The sequence below is a fragment of the Ursus maritimus genome, unplaced genomic scaffold (genome assembly GCF_017311325.1).
Source record: "Ursus maritimus isolate PB19 unplaced genomic scaffold, ASM1731132v1 scaffold_7, whole genome shotgun sequence".
Taxonomy (NCBI): Eukaryota; Metazoa; Chordata; class Mammalia; order Carnivora; family Ursidae; genus Ursus; species Ursus maritimus.
In genome coordinates this window covers 39,058,884-39,074,838 of record NW_024426885.1, presented here as the reverse complement: position 1 = coordinate 39,074,838, position 15,955 = coordinate 39,058,884, and the positions used below count along the sequence as shown (strand labels likewise).

General features: G+C 36.1%; 1 protein-coding gene across 2 annotated transcripts in view; it reads right to left on the bottom strand.

Moving 5' to 3' along the window:
• The window catches only part of PARG (poly(ADP-ribose) glycohydrolase), a 122,806-nt gene that overhangs the window by 89,642 nt on the left and 17,209 nt on the right, over positions 1–15,955 (bottom strand). For both annotated transcript variants that reach the window (XM_008696177.2, XM_040623905.1), the window contains exons 5-7: positions 12,261–12,383; positions 12,052–12,135; positions 7,287–7,361 (exon numbers count right to left, since the gene is read on the bottom strand). In XM_008696177.2, the coding sequence (XP_008694399.2) occupies positions 7,287–7,361; positions 12,052–12,135; positions 12,261–12,383 (282 nt within the window). The remainder of the gene's footprint in view (positions 1–7,286; positions 7,362–12,051; positions 12,136–12,260; positions 12,384–15,955) is intronic.

Genomic DNA, 15,955 nt, shown 5'->3' with positions numbered 1-15,955 from the left:
AAATGTTTATAGAGATAGGGAGTATGGGGGCACTGTGGAGAGAGAAAAAAGAAAAAATCCTCTAATATTTTTGTTCTAAAATTTTTAACAGAGAAAAAAATACTAGGCACATCTGACATAGTTATTATTAGATAAGCTGCCCTTAATAGTATGTCATGCCCCAGAAAGCCAGGAAGTCCACAAGATACCACTTAATACACAAATGTATTGATGTTTAAGTGATACATAAATATGCTACTGTTATGTTTTAGGCTATTTCATGAGAAATGATTTATACTATGATTTTTGCCTAACAATTTTAACATACTTTAACTTTTTATCACATAGTAAATATATGAATCAAAATTTAACAATTTCTTCCAGCCATGACTTTATACATGTAAGATGAACTTTTTCTATATCTATTTTAATACAAGCTTCTATTTGTTTTTCTAATGTTATGTCAATGATCATAGTTTTTGAAGTTCCCAATAATTACAAATTTTAAAGTAGCATTCACATGAGTTCAAAATATTATTTTAATTAAACATAGGTTTAACAGTATATCTCTCAATTTTGGAGACAATAAATTCTGATGTACTTGTCTTTAAATTTTCTAGTTACTTATGAAGAACTCTGAAGGAAAAGACAACTTGGGCATAATTTGCTCCACTTAGTTTGCATCCTTCAAAACTCAATATGACCCCCATTTACTTTTAAAGTTAAGTAACACATTAAAAAATGCAAGTTCATTACTGATGGATTTACACACCCTCATTTACAGGGAAAAAGGCTGTCAGTCTTTCTCTGACAAGCCATAGGATACCAGCTAATAGGATAACACATACACAATATTTTAGTACCTACGGCAAAAGTAAAAGATGCACAATCTCTGAATTGTAATAAAGAATTAATTGCATAAGTATGAGGTGTAGATTTCATGCTGTATTTACTAAAAAACAAAAAACAAAAAGAAAACTGCGGCTTCCAAAGAGGATAATATTACTAGCCTAATCACAGCAACAAAACCTTGCTACTTTAAAGTGTTTTTCCATTTTTGATTTGTAAATTCTTCATTCCTGTGCTCTCACTCTACTTTAGCATTCACAGATGTAATAATAAAAAGGGTAAGAAAACCCCCTCATTTTGTTATTTATGGCAGCCTTTATGAACCAACAGAAGTGAGAAAATAAGAGGCCTAGTCATTCTTATCTTTTCTATTCCAGACATAAAACTAAACATGGAAATGAAAATAAAATAGTCACTAAAAACTTTAGGTTTCCTTTCAACCACTAATCCATTTGCTGAAAAAGTTTGCTACATAAGTCAGTTTTAGAATTTAAAATTCTTCATACTGAATAAATTAACATTCACATTTATTGTGAAGTATATATTCAAAAAGTACACAAAATATATATGTATGGTCTAATGAATATTTATAAAGCAAACATCCATTTTTTACTACCACCCAAGTCCAGACACAGAAGCCAGAATCACAGAAACAGAAGTAATCTCTCTTAAACATACCACAGGAGCTTTAATGTGGCATGTGAACTACACAAGTTAACTAACTCACTGAGAATGAAAAGAAATAGTGCTACAGGTGTTGTAACATGGAACTATTTAAAATATCTCTAAAATGCATTAATAGAGGACCTTTTTTAATATATAGGACATTTTGTTAAACTTTCCTGTGGAAAAAATACTAGTAATTACAATCCATTTAGAATACCAATTATAGAAGTGCCTGAATTAATTGTGTGGAACACCACGCAGGAGGGCCATAAAACACAGACTACTTGTTCCTAGCACTTCCAACATCTGGCAATCAGGAGGACCAACGTTAGCACTCAAGATGCAAAAACACTAAATAATGGCCATTTCAACCCACTGGCATCCAAATATTTAAGTATAAATTACAAAATAACAGATCTCTGTGATCTTTGCTGGGCTCTGGCAAAAAGTAAAAACTCACTTTCACCTCAAATAAGTATGCTCACATAGCAGGATTAGCAGGATTCTGGGTCTCTTACTCCTTGCACTAGATACTACATGGAATGATACTAAACGACCGTGGATATTAACACCTCCTGTTCTGAAGGTTTGGTTACAAAATCTAATACACACAGAATTAGCCAAAGCAAGGTTTTAAGGAGCTAAATTTTAACAGCCCCAAAATAAACTTAACTTATACAGTTAAAATATTAAGTTGATATGTTGAACTTAAACTTCATTTTTTTTTCTTAGCAAAGTAAGGCATGCAGAGTTCAATGTACCGTTTAAGTAAACAATTTCCAAATACTGCTAATAAGCAACATTTAAGAACCCTTTTAAAGTACTCCTACTCTAGGGGCGTCTGGGTGGCTCAGTTGTTAAGCGTCTGCTTTCGGCTCAGGGCCTGGTCCCAGGGTGCTGGGATCGAGCCCCGCATCAGGCTCCTCCACTGGGAGCCTGCTTCTCCCTCTCCCACTCCCCCTGCTTGTGTTCCTTCTCTCGCTGACTGTCTCTCTCTCTGTCAAACAAATAAATAAATAAAGTACTCCTACTCTAAAATGTGGACATAGATAATGCAAAGCAAACATAATTCATTTATAATTTAAAACCTAGCCAAACAATTGTTTCCCCTGTACTAAAGATCTCCTTTTCCTCCTCCAATCCCACTAATACATATGTCTTTAACCACTGCAAGCCTGGGCAATGTTATCCTTGTGGGCTGTGATGTGGTAAAGATCTATATAAATATCCTTGGAGATCTGATGGACAGAAAAACACACAACTGTATTAAACATCCAAGGACTTATGTTAAGTACACTGATGAAAATGGAATAACAAAGAGTCACAGGGAAGAACACCCCTGAATCTCTAGATATGCTTTACACAAACAGATGTCCTTAAATCTCTAACACTGGAATAGCTGAGCAAATGATCTATCAATTTGATGGAATATTATATAACCATTAAGATTAAAGATGACAAAGCTATGTAACACAATTTTATAACATATCCAAAAACATCTTAAATATACTTTTATATCTAGATATAGCTACAAAATATTAGATGTAAGTGCAAAGACTTGAAGAAAATAAGAAATGAATATTTGGTACAGTTATACGGACTCCTCCAACCATCAGTATGTTTACAAAGTAAATAAAAATCAGAAGGTCAAAAATGCAATGCCTCCTCTCTCTCAAGAACTATAAAACTATCATCAGCACCTTGGTAATCACCTCATATTTACAGTCTACATCGAACACACCAAACTTGCTATATATTACCCTTCTGGGCAAGGTCACCTGATAAAAGGGAAACAAGGTCCTGTCTGAGTAGTTTCATTAAGGAGAGAGAGAAAAAATGACAATTTTACCTCATAGCAAGGTGACAGAGGTATTTTAACCAATGGCATGTTTTACTGCCATTGTCAAGTGTCAAATTTAACATTGCTTTTTACCAAAATTAACAACTGTATCCAATTCAAACCCAGAAAACTATAAAATGCAAATAGACCATGTATAAATTAAAATTTAACTGACAAAGATGTTATCAGTTCAGTCAGCTTTGCATCAAAAATTATATCTCTGTAAGAGTAAGAGACATACAGATTCAAGGATATTCTGATACAGGCATAAGCCTTCTATTACTTACTTTATGCCTGCCATTGAGCATCATATGGGTCAAAAGCTTGATAAGGGAACTCTGAAATTATTGGTCCTATCTCAAAATGCAAAACTGGTTTGGATTCTATTAATATGATTATAAAAATTACCATTCACCACAGCCAATTCCTTGCAGAAATTAATAAGCTAACCCTAAAATTCACATGGAAATGCAAAAGATCCACAATGGCCAAAACAAACTTTAGAACAAAGTTGGAGGATGTACATGTCCCAGTTTAAAACTTACTTCAAAGTTTAGTAATCAAGACTGTGTGATAGTGGCATAAATACAGAAATATAGATCAATGGAATAGAACTGAGAGGCTAGATAAATGTTTATGGCCAACTGGTTTTTGAAAGAATGCCAAGAAATGTAGATAGGGATAGAAGAATCTTTTCAACAAATGGTTCGGGGACAACCAGATACCCACATACAAAAACATGAAATCAGATCTCCACCCTGTACAACATATGAAAATTAACACAAAATGGGTATTCATCTGCAAAACAATAAAAGTGGACCCCTAATTCATACCATATATGTAAATTAACTCAAAATGGGTCATGGACCTAAGTATAAAAGCTAAAACCATAAAATTCTTAGAAATAAACAAAGTAGGGGCGCCTGGGTGGCTCAGTCGTTAAACGTCTGCCTTCGGCCCAGGTCATGATCCCAGGGTTCTGGGATCGAGCCCCACATCGGGCTCCCTGCTCGGCAGGAAGCCTGCTTCTCCCTCTCCCACTCCCCCTGCTTGTGTTCCCTCTCTTGCTACCTCTCTCTCTGTCAAATAAATAAATTTAAAAAATCTTAAAAAAAAAGTAGTAAATCTTTTGACTTCAGATTAGCTTCTCAGATATGACAACAAAAATAGAAACAAAAGAAAAAGATTAATTAGAATTTACCAAAATTAAGTTTTTCTGCTTCAAAAGATACCACCAAGAAAATTAAAAGAAAACCTATAAAACAGGGGAAAATATCTACAAATCATATATCTGATAAGGAACTTACAACTTAAAGGACACTTACAACTCAGTAAAAAAAAATAATAATAATAATAATTTTTTTTAAAGGCAAAGGATTTGAATGGATATTTCTCAATAGAAGATACATAAATGGCCAATAGCCATATGAAAAGATGTTCAACATCATTAGTCATTAGAGAAATGCAAAATCAAACCACAATGAGATACTTCTTCACACCAACTAGAATGGCTAAAATCAAATGGACACACATTAACAAGCAAGGATGTGGAGAGACTGGAATCCTTGTGCAATGCTGGTAGGACTGTAAAATAAGGCAGCCACTTTGATAAATAGTTTGACAGTTCCTTAAAATATGAAACAAGTTACCACATAACCTAGCAATTCCTAGGTATATATTCAATGGAGCGAAAAAATAGGCCCAGACAAAAACTTATACGTGAATGTTCACTGAAACACTAATGGTAATAGCCATAAAGTAGAAACAACCCAAATATCCATCAGCTGATGAATGGATAAACAACATGTGGTATATTCATACAATGGATTATTATTCAGCAATAAAAAGGCATAAAGTCTTGACATATGCTACAATACAGATGAACCTTGTAACACTGTGCTAAGCAAAAGAAATTAGTGTATTTAACAAGCTATTTGCATAATATATTTCCTCTATTTCTCCTCTACACCTTTTACACTCAACCACCCAAATACCGTGTCATCTCTAATACCTGCCCCATGACCCAAAATAAAACTCTTTTCCCCTTCCATGACCCACTAGACTCATTAAACTCATGTTCAGAGCTCCCTGCTTTCTGATAAGACTGTCAATCAATTCTGTATCTTTAATAAAACCGTGGCTTATATATATGGGTGTTCAGTGTTCTTAAGGGATAAACATCATTACAATAAAAAGAACACAGGCTTTAAGTCCGACTCTTGACCTTAGCTCAGGTCTTGATCTCAGGATTGTAAGTTCAAAACCTCCATTGGGCTCCATGCCCAGCGTGGAGCCTACTTTAAAAAAAAAAAAAAAAGAATTTAAAGTCTAAGAGACCTTCATGTATTCAATGAATGGTTACTGGTCACCTATTTTGGGCTGGAATTGAACTGAGCTCAAATCTAGATCCCCCAACACTTCATTGGTGAATTCATTCAATATTTGTATAATGTTGACCAAGTTACTTAAGCTCTCTCTAAATCTACTTTCCTTTCTAAATTGAATGTACTATCTACACTTAACAAAAGTGTTTGGGGATTAAATTCAATATTATATTCTTTTTGTACATATGTCTTCAATAAATGCAATTTCCTTTTTTCTTCCTTTCCTCAAACTAGCTGAACACATTTCTTTTGGTCTGTGAAAAAAATGTAGTAGATAGAGGATATACCCAGGAAACTCAAACTTTTTAAAAGCAAGTTAATTTCAAATTTATACCACTATAGTTGCTAGAAAATTACTTTATTCTAACCAAAATTAGCTTTTCCAAGAGGTTTTAATATCTTTTTTTTAAAAGATTTTATTTATTTATTCGACAGAGATAGAGACAGCCAGCGAGAGAGGGAACACAAGCAGGGAGAGTGGGAGAGGAAGAAGCAGGCTCATAGCGGAGGAGCCTGATGTGGGGCTCGATCCCAGAACGCCAGGATCACGCCCTGAGCCGAAGGCAGACGCTTAACCGTTGTGCCACCCAGGCGCCCCAAGAGGTTTTAATATCTTATAGGAACACTTTCTTAGGCAACAAATTCAGCAAACACAGTAAGCCCTTATACTCTGCAGAAGACAAAGTACAGGGTGCTTTATGTGTTAATTACACTTTCCAAATGAGATGTCACCTTTCTTTGAATTTCCATGCAAATTTTATTTATTTACTATTTTTTAATGATTTTACATATTTATTCTAGAGAGAGAGAGTGAGCGAGCAACCGTGGGGGGAGGAGCAGAGGGAGAGGGACAAGCAGACTCCACACTGAGTGTGGAGCCCAAAGCAGGGCTCGGTCTCAGGATCCTGAGATCATGACCTGAGCTGAAACCAAGAGTCAGAGGCTTAACCAACTGAGCACCTAGGCACCCCTCCATGCAAATTTTTAAATTTATCTTGTGGCACTCCCTCTTTGCCTTGCTTTTATTCTTCTAACATGACTATGAAAGTGGTATTCTTACCCATTAAAATGGTGTACTAAATTACTACAATTTCCTGTGGAAAATGATTTTACAGCTTAAACCCCGGGCTATAATTTTATGCCCTTCGACCTAGCCATCTGATTTCTGGGAATTGCCTAAAGAAACAATATCGAATTTGCGAAAACATATATACACATACGCATATAATATGTGTGCGTGTGTGTATACATATACACAACCGTACATACATAAACATGTTACTACAGTGTAAATGAGAACAGAGGAAAACTGGATGCAACCTAGATGTTTCTAGTCATGAAATATCATATAGCCATTAATAATGATGATGGTACAAAAATTTAACACAGCATTATGAAAGAATAAAGCAAAATTCAAAATTAGCTCCTAAAACATATATATAACAGCAAATATTTTTCACAAAAATAGAGGATAGTAATTATGCTAGTGTGACAGATTTATGGGTATTTTCTCATAATTTTTATACACATATTATTTTCATAAGTTAAAGAAATAAGCATACTTTTACCTTATCCCAGAAATCAACCAAAGCTGTAAAGTCCCATTTCTTAGAATATGCCACATTGTATTTCAGAATAGCATCCTATGGAAAAAGCATAAAGAAAACCTCATGATATAGTTAGGTAAATTATCTATGAAGACCCTTTCTCCTTTATGAACTACTTTCAGTAAACTTCTTAATCAGCATTAAGCTTCCTCCCATCATTAGCTACTGCACATCAGTATACACACCAATTCATTATTCACTTAAGAAAAATGAGATTAGAAAGGTCAAACAATAGAAAAAAAAATCGTAACTCCAACACTTGCATTATAAACAGAGGTGATATACTCTCAGTGAACAAAAACTGGATCTTGGAGATTAAAAAAATTTAAATATCATAATGATTGTTGGCTATCAATAGGTTCACAGTATACATGCAAATATACAGTGTATTTGCAGTATTAAAATTTCATAAGAAGAGTAAATTAGGAAAAAAATGTCTAAGAAAGCTTCCCAGGAGAGACGGTGATAATGAAAAAAAGATTGGGAAACACTGCCCTAAGGCATAAAATGGTCTTTTTTCCTTTATTATCAGCTATTTTTATAAGCTACATATAAATGGTTATCTTCCCCCAGCAGTTCATATAAATTACATATTTATATAGAGAGAAAAGTCAAAATAGCACGCCATCTACTGGTGTGACATCTGACTAGGCACTACTTTGTTCTTGGTCATTGGTGATAAAAACAGGCCCCAAAAGGAGTAATTATGCTAAGCCATACTTCACCAGAGACTTAATTACAGTTTCAGCCTCTCCCGCAAATGGAATCTTAAACCAGTCCATGAGGAATCACCTGGTCAGCACTAGTTAGCTCATCAGCCTGAGAGAACTCTCCCATCCCCTAAAGGAAAGTGACTGCCAGAACCAATCTACTTTTTCCTAGTATAACTTACTTGCTTCCACTCGCTACTGCCTATAAAAGTCTTTCATTTTGTACAGCATCTTAGAGTGCCTTTCCATCTGCTAGATAAGACCCTGCTTGATTCATCAATTGGTGAACAGAGCCAGTAACATCTTTAAAATTTACTCTCAGACGAATTTTATTTAATACCGAGTGGTGTATGTATGACAATCCATTAGTTATACAGAAAGAACTATTACAGTTGATCTAGGAACAATGCAAGGATTGAAATTCTGCATGTAACGTCTGACTGCCCCAAAACTTACATACTAATAGCCTACTGTTGACCAGAGCCTCATAACATAGTCAGTTAACACATATTTTGTATGTTATATGTATTATATACTGCATTCTTGCAATCAAGTAAGCTAGAGAAAAGAAAATATTTATAAAATTATAAGGAAACACATTTACAGTCCTGTATTATCCAAAAATATCTCCACAGGAGACTGGTGCAGTTCAAACCTGTGTTGTTCAAGGGTCAATTGTTTTTATAATTATATTTTATCTCATCCTTTTACATTTCTAATTTGGTTATATTTTATAATGTATATATTATATTACTAAGGTAATAAACAGAATTTATAAGCAACTTTATAATACACATCTCCAATTTTTTTACTGAAGGTGTATGTAAGTTGAAAAAACACTGTTAGATTACTGTAAGCCTTCCAAATTCCCTCTTAAGTTTTTAAAAATTAATACTCTGTCAAAGAGCTGCCTGAAAAATACTTCATGCCATATGAACAATCACCAAGTACCTAGACTAAAGAGTAAACCAACAATGTATATTTACTTGGAATCAGAAGATATCCAAGTTCCTTCAAAAAGGAAAAGCATCAAACATAAAATAATATGGCAAAAAAAGTGTTTATTTTTCTTACAGCCACATACAAAATTTTCCATTAAGAAAAGATTTTAAGGATTTTTTTTCTAATTACTGGTATCTGATTTCAGAACCTCATACAAAGTATTAAATAGCAATGTCTATCAACAGGTTAAAGGACAAACAATGCATACACTGCAACAAACTGCTGATACACTCAACAACATGGATGAATCTCGAAAATTTTCATTCTGAGTGACAGAAGTCAGATACGCTGGCATACATACATACTACATGATTCCAGTCATGTAAAATGTAAACTAATTTATGGTTAAAAAAAAGAAAGAAAGAAAAGAAAAAGAGAAAAGCAGATCAATAGTTGCCTGGGGACAGTTATAGAAAGAGGAATCAACTATAGAAATAAGAGCAATCTTCGAAGGTGAGAGAAATGTTCTCACCTTGATTGTAGTGGGCGTTTCATGGGCATACACAAATGTCAAACATCATCAAATTACATACTTTAAAAGCATGCATATTCTTATATGTAAATTATTCTTCAAAGTCGGTAAGAAAAGACAGTTTACATTCTAACTTTTACACTCTAATTCTTTAACGGGATTTTATAATTAGCATTAATTCCTAACTAATATTTACTTTTACTTTAGTCTTCAAGTCTCCAAAGTAGTCTACCACAAGGTCTCCTATCATTAGAAAAACTGGACGTTATTCTGTATTCTTTGCTATCAATTACTGAGATTTCCTTTAATTCATAATACGCACAAGTAGTTAAAGCACAAAGAAGTCCAAATTATCAGATACATCAATTATAGAAATATTACTGTGTAAACTGACTTTTGAAGACACTATTCTTTTTTTAAACTTTTAAAATCTCTAATCCCACTTAACTCAACATCAAATAAAAGCAGCAAAAAGATTATTATACTCAGTAAGAGGGACTTAATGTTTCCCCCCGCCCATAGTGTTCTTTCAGCAAAAGAAACAATTACCATAAGCAGACAGAAGAAAATGTCCATGAATTATGTTCTGTTGAATCCACCATAAAATAAACAAGAAAGGGAAATTCACAGTAAAGCAATTACCCCTTCTTAAAGTAATCACTGGCGCACTAAGGAATTGCTAAAGAGGTGAGCAGACAAGGTAATTTAGAGCTATGATTATTCTGTGCTTAAAGAAAAAACAATGAAAAATTTAAATAATCCTGCTTATAAGGCCACAGGACCTAAGACAGTATTTCTCAAATGGAGTATAGATAGTATGCTTGGGTGGCCTGCTTCTGTTTTTCTAAGTTTATAATTGTGGTTTTGGAATACAAAGGGCAAAAGACAACCCACTGTAGGAATGAAGGCTGGTGCTTTAAGCAGATAAAAATGGTGAAAATTTTGAGCCATCCTAAGATATACAGCAGTACACAACTGTCAAATTTTACAGAATCTGGACCAAAGTGTTCACTAGCATATTTATTTGCAAACTGATGTTCTCCATACAGATCCCACATTCGCATCTACCGACATCCACCAACTGTTTGTGATTAATAAGTAGTAAAAACAAAATGAAGAATTTTTTTTCTTTTTAAAGTATTTTTTAAAGTTCTCAGCATACTATTTTGAGGTTCAGATCAGTGATTAAAAAACTTTTGTGCAAAAAGGGGATAAGGAGTATAAATTGTTTTCACTGTGGGGCGCCTGGGTGGCACAGCGGTTAGGCGTCTGCCTTCGGCTCAGGGCGTGATCCCGGTGTTATGGGATCGAGCCCCACATGGGGCTCTTCTGCTATGAGCCTGCTTCTTCCTCTCCCACTCCCCCTGCTTGTGTTCCCTCTCTCGCTGGCTGTCTCTATCTCTGTCGAATAAATAAATAAATAAAAAATATTTAAAAAAAAAAAATTGTTTTCACTGTGATAATGAACGCAACTCAAATGATGGTCCATAATGCTTAAAATGCAAAAAAATCAAATTGATATAGCTGTAACTATAAGTACAAAGAGTTTATATTTAGTTTTATGCTTGCACATATGTAGTTAACATTATACTAAAATTAAGTAACCTCTGGCAGACACTGAGAATTTCTTCCATTTAAAAGGAGTACATTACAAGAGTGAGAACACTGTCCTTAAGGAATGAAATTTTCAAAATACATGACGGTACAACATCCAATGTTTTTTATGTAGAGAAAAAAGAAAAACAAACAGGAGCTATAGAAAGGTAGAGAAAGTTTAAGAGTAACTTGTTAAGTATAAATGGAAAAACAGTATAAAACCTGAGAAACTACACAACAAACTAAGTCTCTCAAAGAAAATGAAACCCATTTTCACACAAGTATAGAAAAATCTGTTATTGTTACAGTAACAAAACCCTTAAAAGTTTACATGGCTATCATGCCAAAAATAAACATATACTCACCCATATTTCAGATATTAGAAAAACAATCTAATGGTTGCTCTTATAGTCTTAAATAAAATTTAAAAAATCAAAAAATAAATTATTGCCAAAACGTAAGATTAATAAATACTTAGATTGCTAGAAGCTATATTAACAGCAATACAAAACAGAATGTTTAATGTATACTTTAATCATTAGGAAACTCCATTCCCTTTGGGCAAATATTGCTAAAGTCATAATTCTTTCCTGATTTACTTTTAAAGACATTTCAGAAACATGATAATTCTAAAAAATAAAAGAGAAGCTTGGTCTGAAGGAAATTGGATGGGGAATCAAGAAACAAAGGTCTTATTCCAGGTTCTCCAAATTATTCTGTGTGGCTCCAGGCAAGTCATTTACAACTCTTGATTCTTCCACTCATTTGCTAGTGATGGAGTGGAAACCAAGAATGTCTCTTAAGAAAGTTCCTCAGAAAGCAAGCACTTTGCATACAAATAATGCTGTTACCGAGTCCATTAAAGATCAAAAAATCTCTTTGAGGGAGACACAAGGCCCATCTCTAAGAATTATACACCAGAGGCAACCATAGCAAGAACGACTACCTTCAGGTTTTGGGGGCGTGTGAATTTGTTGAGAAGTGCAGTCTGAATGAGCTCCCATCGGCTCCCTGCAGTTCGCTCACCATTCTTTAAAGGAAAAGGAAAAACAAATGAAATTATTCTAAGTTCTTTTGGATCAGAGAATCAGAAGTCAAACAAGCACATACTAAACTGTCTTTCAGAGACTAAAAGAACAACTGTTTTGTGCTTACTTCATCTTCCACAGGGTACAAGTTTTGTTCTGAACAAGGCATCTTAACATGCTTGTTGTCCCACAAATCTTTAAAATGTGTCGGAAAAGGTTTAGGAACTTCTCCGGCTCGCAAAAGGTCTACCTGAAAGAGAGGGAAACAAGGAAACTGTAAGTGCATAAAAACTAGGCGTACCTTCTACAAAATAATTCAAAGAAAGCAGCCAAAGCAAATGCTATAAAATACAGACCCGCTCCTTAGTAAGAAATCTCAGAAGTCCTCTCCAGCTGTTCCTGCTCCTTGTCTCCAGTTGATCAGTTTCCAAGTCATCATGTTTGCTCATCCCATCTCCATCCCATCTAGACTCCTGGTCCTCATTATTGCTTGCCTTCTAACCCTCCCCTAACTCCCACTGCTCCCAGACATTCACCCTCCGTAAAGCCCTTATCCCCACTTGGGAACAACCTTAATCTTTCTAAAGTATTCCCAGGCTCCTAATCCTATAATGGCTCCCCTCTACCTATAATGATTCCAAATGATGTTCCCAGTTTTTAACATCCTCTCTTACCCAAACACTGTCTGGTTAAATGTCTATCCTGACCTTCGACACTCGGCTCAATTTTCATTTCCTCTGAGAAGTCTTCAAAACCTTCAAAACCAGAGCACACCTGTTTCTCCTTCCCCCACTGGACTGTAAACTCCTTGAGAATAATAACCATTAACTGTGGATTTTAAATATTTATGACAGAGCCTGGCTTATGTGTTTTTGTAGGTATATGTGTAGATACTTACATATGTAAATACATACATACGTGCATACATACACATACACTACTTATAATAAGCATTAAATGTTTGAGGAAGAGGATATTTGAAACATGAAAGTTTTACATTTTGCCTATTCTGGACATTTCATATAAACGGAATCATACAATATGTGGCCTTTTGTGTCTGGCCTCTTTTGCTTAAATGTAATGTTTTCAGGTTCATCCATGTTGTAGCATGAATTAGTACTTCACTGCAAATAAACAATCACATAAATATAAAATGTGAACTGTAATATGTTATGAATGAGAGATTCATGGTGTTATGAGAACCTACTCTAGACAATTCCAACTTACCTGGCGAACTTACAGAAGGCTTCCATGAGGAGGTGGCAATTGAGCTGAACTCCAAAGTATAAAAAGAAGTTAACTACGAAAAAGAAGACAGGAAGCTTGTTCCTCAAAAAGGGAACAGCTTATGTAAAGGACGACTGTCTAATAGGCAGCTCATAAAAAGTCTGCACCTCAAGGGGTGGCTGGGTGGCTTAGTCAGTTAAGCATCCAATTCTCGATTTCAGCTCAGGTCATGATCTCAGGGCTTTGAGATCAAGCCCTGAGTCAGACTCTGCTCTGGGTGTGGGGCCCTCTTAGGATTCCCTCTCCCCCTCCGTCCCCCAATCCCGGGGCGGGGGAGGGGGGGGAGGAAAAAAATGTCTGCAACTCAAGAGAAATAAAGTTGTAGGCCATCTATACAGGTTAAAACCCTCACCATGGAGGAGACCACCCATAGAGAGAAAGTGAGAAGAAAACAGGACATATGAAAAAGCCTTGAGGAACTCTAGCAACATTTAAGGGCCACGTATGCCAGAAAAACTAAAGGAACATAAGACATGGCTAAGGAGGTAGGAAGAAAACTAGGATTATATGCTATCATGGATGGTGCTTATGGTCTGCACTAAAATGAGTTCTCTTGGTAAAATCTGCTGGTTAAATATATTAAGCATTTTCATATTAGAGTGTTAGTTCTTTTATTACAGGCTTTTCACAGTTAAAAATATACTTTAGAAAAAACAGATAAGTCAAATTTCCTAAGAACCCCTGAACTACTTCCATGCAGCACAATTTGATAATTACTGCCTCCTTATTTTTCATGTCTTATCTGAGCTCTTACATTACCTTTCTCTGTTTTCAACAGATCTTCACTTTGATTTTCCTTCCACACAGCTGATTAATCCTGCTACAGTATAACTATTGAATGGATAGATATTTTAACAATTTCCAATACCTACAGACTCAAGTCCAACTCCTGACACCTGAAGCCCTCTATGATATGGACCTAATCCACTTTTCAAGTCTTGTCTTCCACCATTGCCCATCCAAATTCTAAGCTCTAGCAAACCAATCATTTTCCATGTCTAAAACTGTTTTTTTTTTTTTAAAGATTTTATTTATTTGTTTGACAGAGAGAGAGACAGCCAGCGAGAGAGGGAACACAAGCAGGGGGAGTGGGAGAGGAAGAAGCAGGCTCCCAGCGGAGGAGCCTGATGTGGGGCTCGATCCCAGGACCCTGGGATCATGCCCCAAGCCGAAAGCAGACGCTTAACAACTAAGCTACCCAGGCGCCCCAAAACAGTTTTTCAACTACACAGCCTCTTCTTATAAAGATTATGTATCTACCTTGGAATTCTCTTGACTTTTTAACTCCCCCTCAAAACTTTCTGATTTTTTTTTTTTTAAGATTTATTTATTTATTTTAGAGAGAAAGAACGAGTGAGTGTGGGGGTGGAGGAGAGAGGAAGAGAGAAAAATCTCAAAGAGACTCCCTGCTGAGCATGGAACCTGATGCAGGGCTCCATCCCATGACCCTGATATCATGACTTGAGCCAAAATCAAGAGTCAGACCAACTGAGCCACCCAGGCACCCCTATGCTCATCTTTTAGAGCTCAGCTCAAACCCCACCCTGTTCAATGTTGCTTCCACCTCTAATCATGATAAAAGAATTCTATACCTCAAAACAACTAATCACATCTAGACTAAGTTGTACGATAAAAGGGTTTTTTAAAGTAGTTCCTGTGAAATCTAATATAGAGACTAAAAAAGGAGATCACTATTTAAAACTACCCAATGAGTGACAGAAATCTAAAATTGGATTATGAGGGGTGCCTGGCTGGCTCAGTCGGTGGAGCACGTGACTCTTGATCTTGGGGTCATGAGTTCAAGCCCTGTGTTGAGTGTAGACATTACTTTAAAAAAATAAAATCCAGGGGCACCTGGGTGGCTCAGTCAGTTAAGCATCTGACTTTGACTCAGGTCATGACCCCAGAGTCCTGGGATCTAGTCCCAAGTTGGGCTCCCTGCTCAGTGGGGAGCCTGCTTTTTCCTCTCTCCCCTATTCATGCTCTATCGCTTTAATAAATAAAACCTAAAATAAATACATAAAATAAAATAAAATAAAATCTTTAAAATTGAATTATGGTGGGGCACCTGGGTGGCTCAGTTGGTTAAGTGTCTGCCTTCAGCTCAAGTCATGATCACAGGGTCCTGGGATTGAGCCCCACATCAAGCTCCCTGCTTGGTGGGGAGCCTGCTTTTCCCTCTCCCTGCCACTCCCCCTGCTTGTGCTCACTCTCTCTCTCTGTCAAATAAATAAATAGATGAAATCTTTAAAAAAAAAAATTGGGGGGCGCCTGGGTGGCACAGCGGTTAAGCGTCTGCCTTCGGCTCAGGGCGTGATCCCGGCGTTACGGGATGGAGCCCCACATCAGGCTCCTCCGCTATGAGCCTGCTTCTTCCTCTCCCACTCCCCCTGCTTGTGTTCCCTCTCTCGCTGGCTGTCTCTATCTCTGTAAAAATTGGATTGGGGTGTCGGGGTGCCTCAGTCATTAAGCATCTGCCTTTGGCTCAGGTCATGATCCCAGGGTCCTGGGATGGAGCCCTGCATGGGGCTCCCT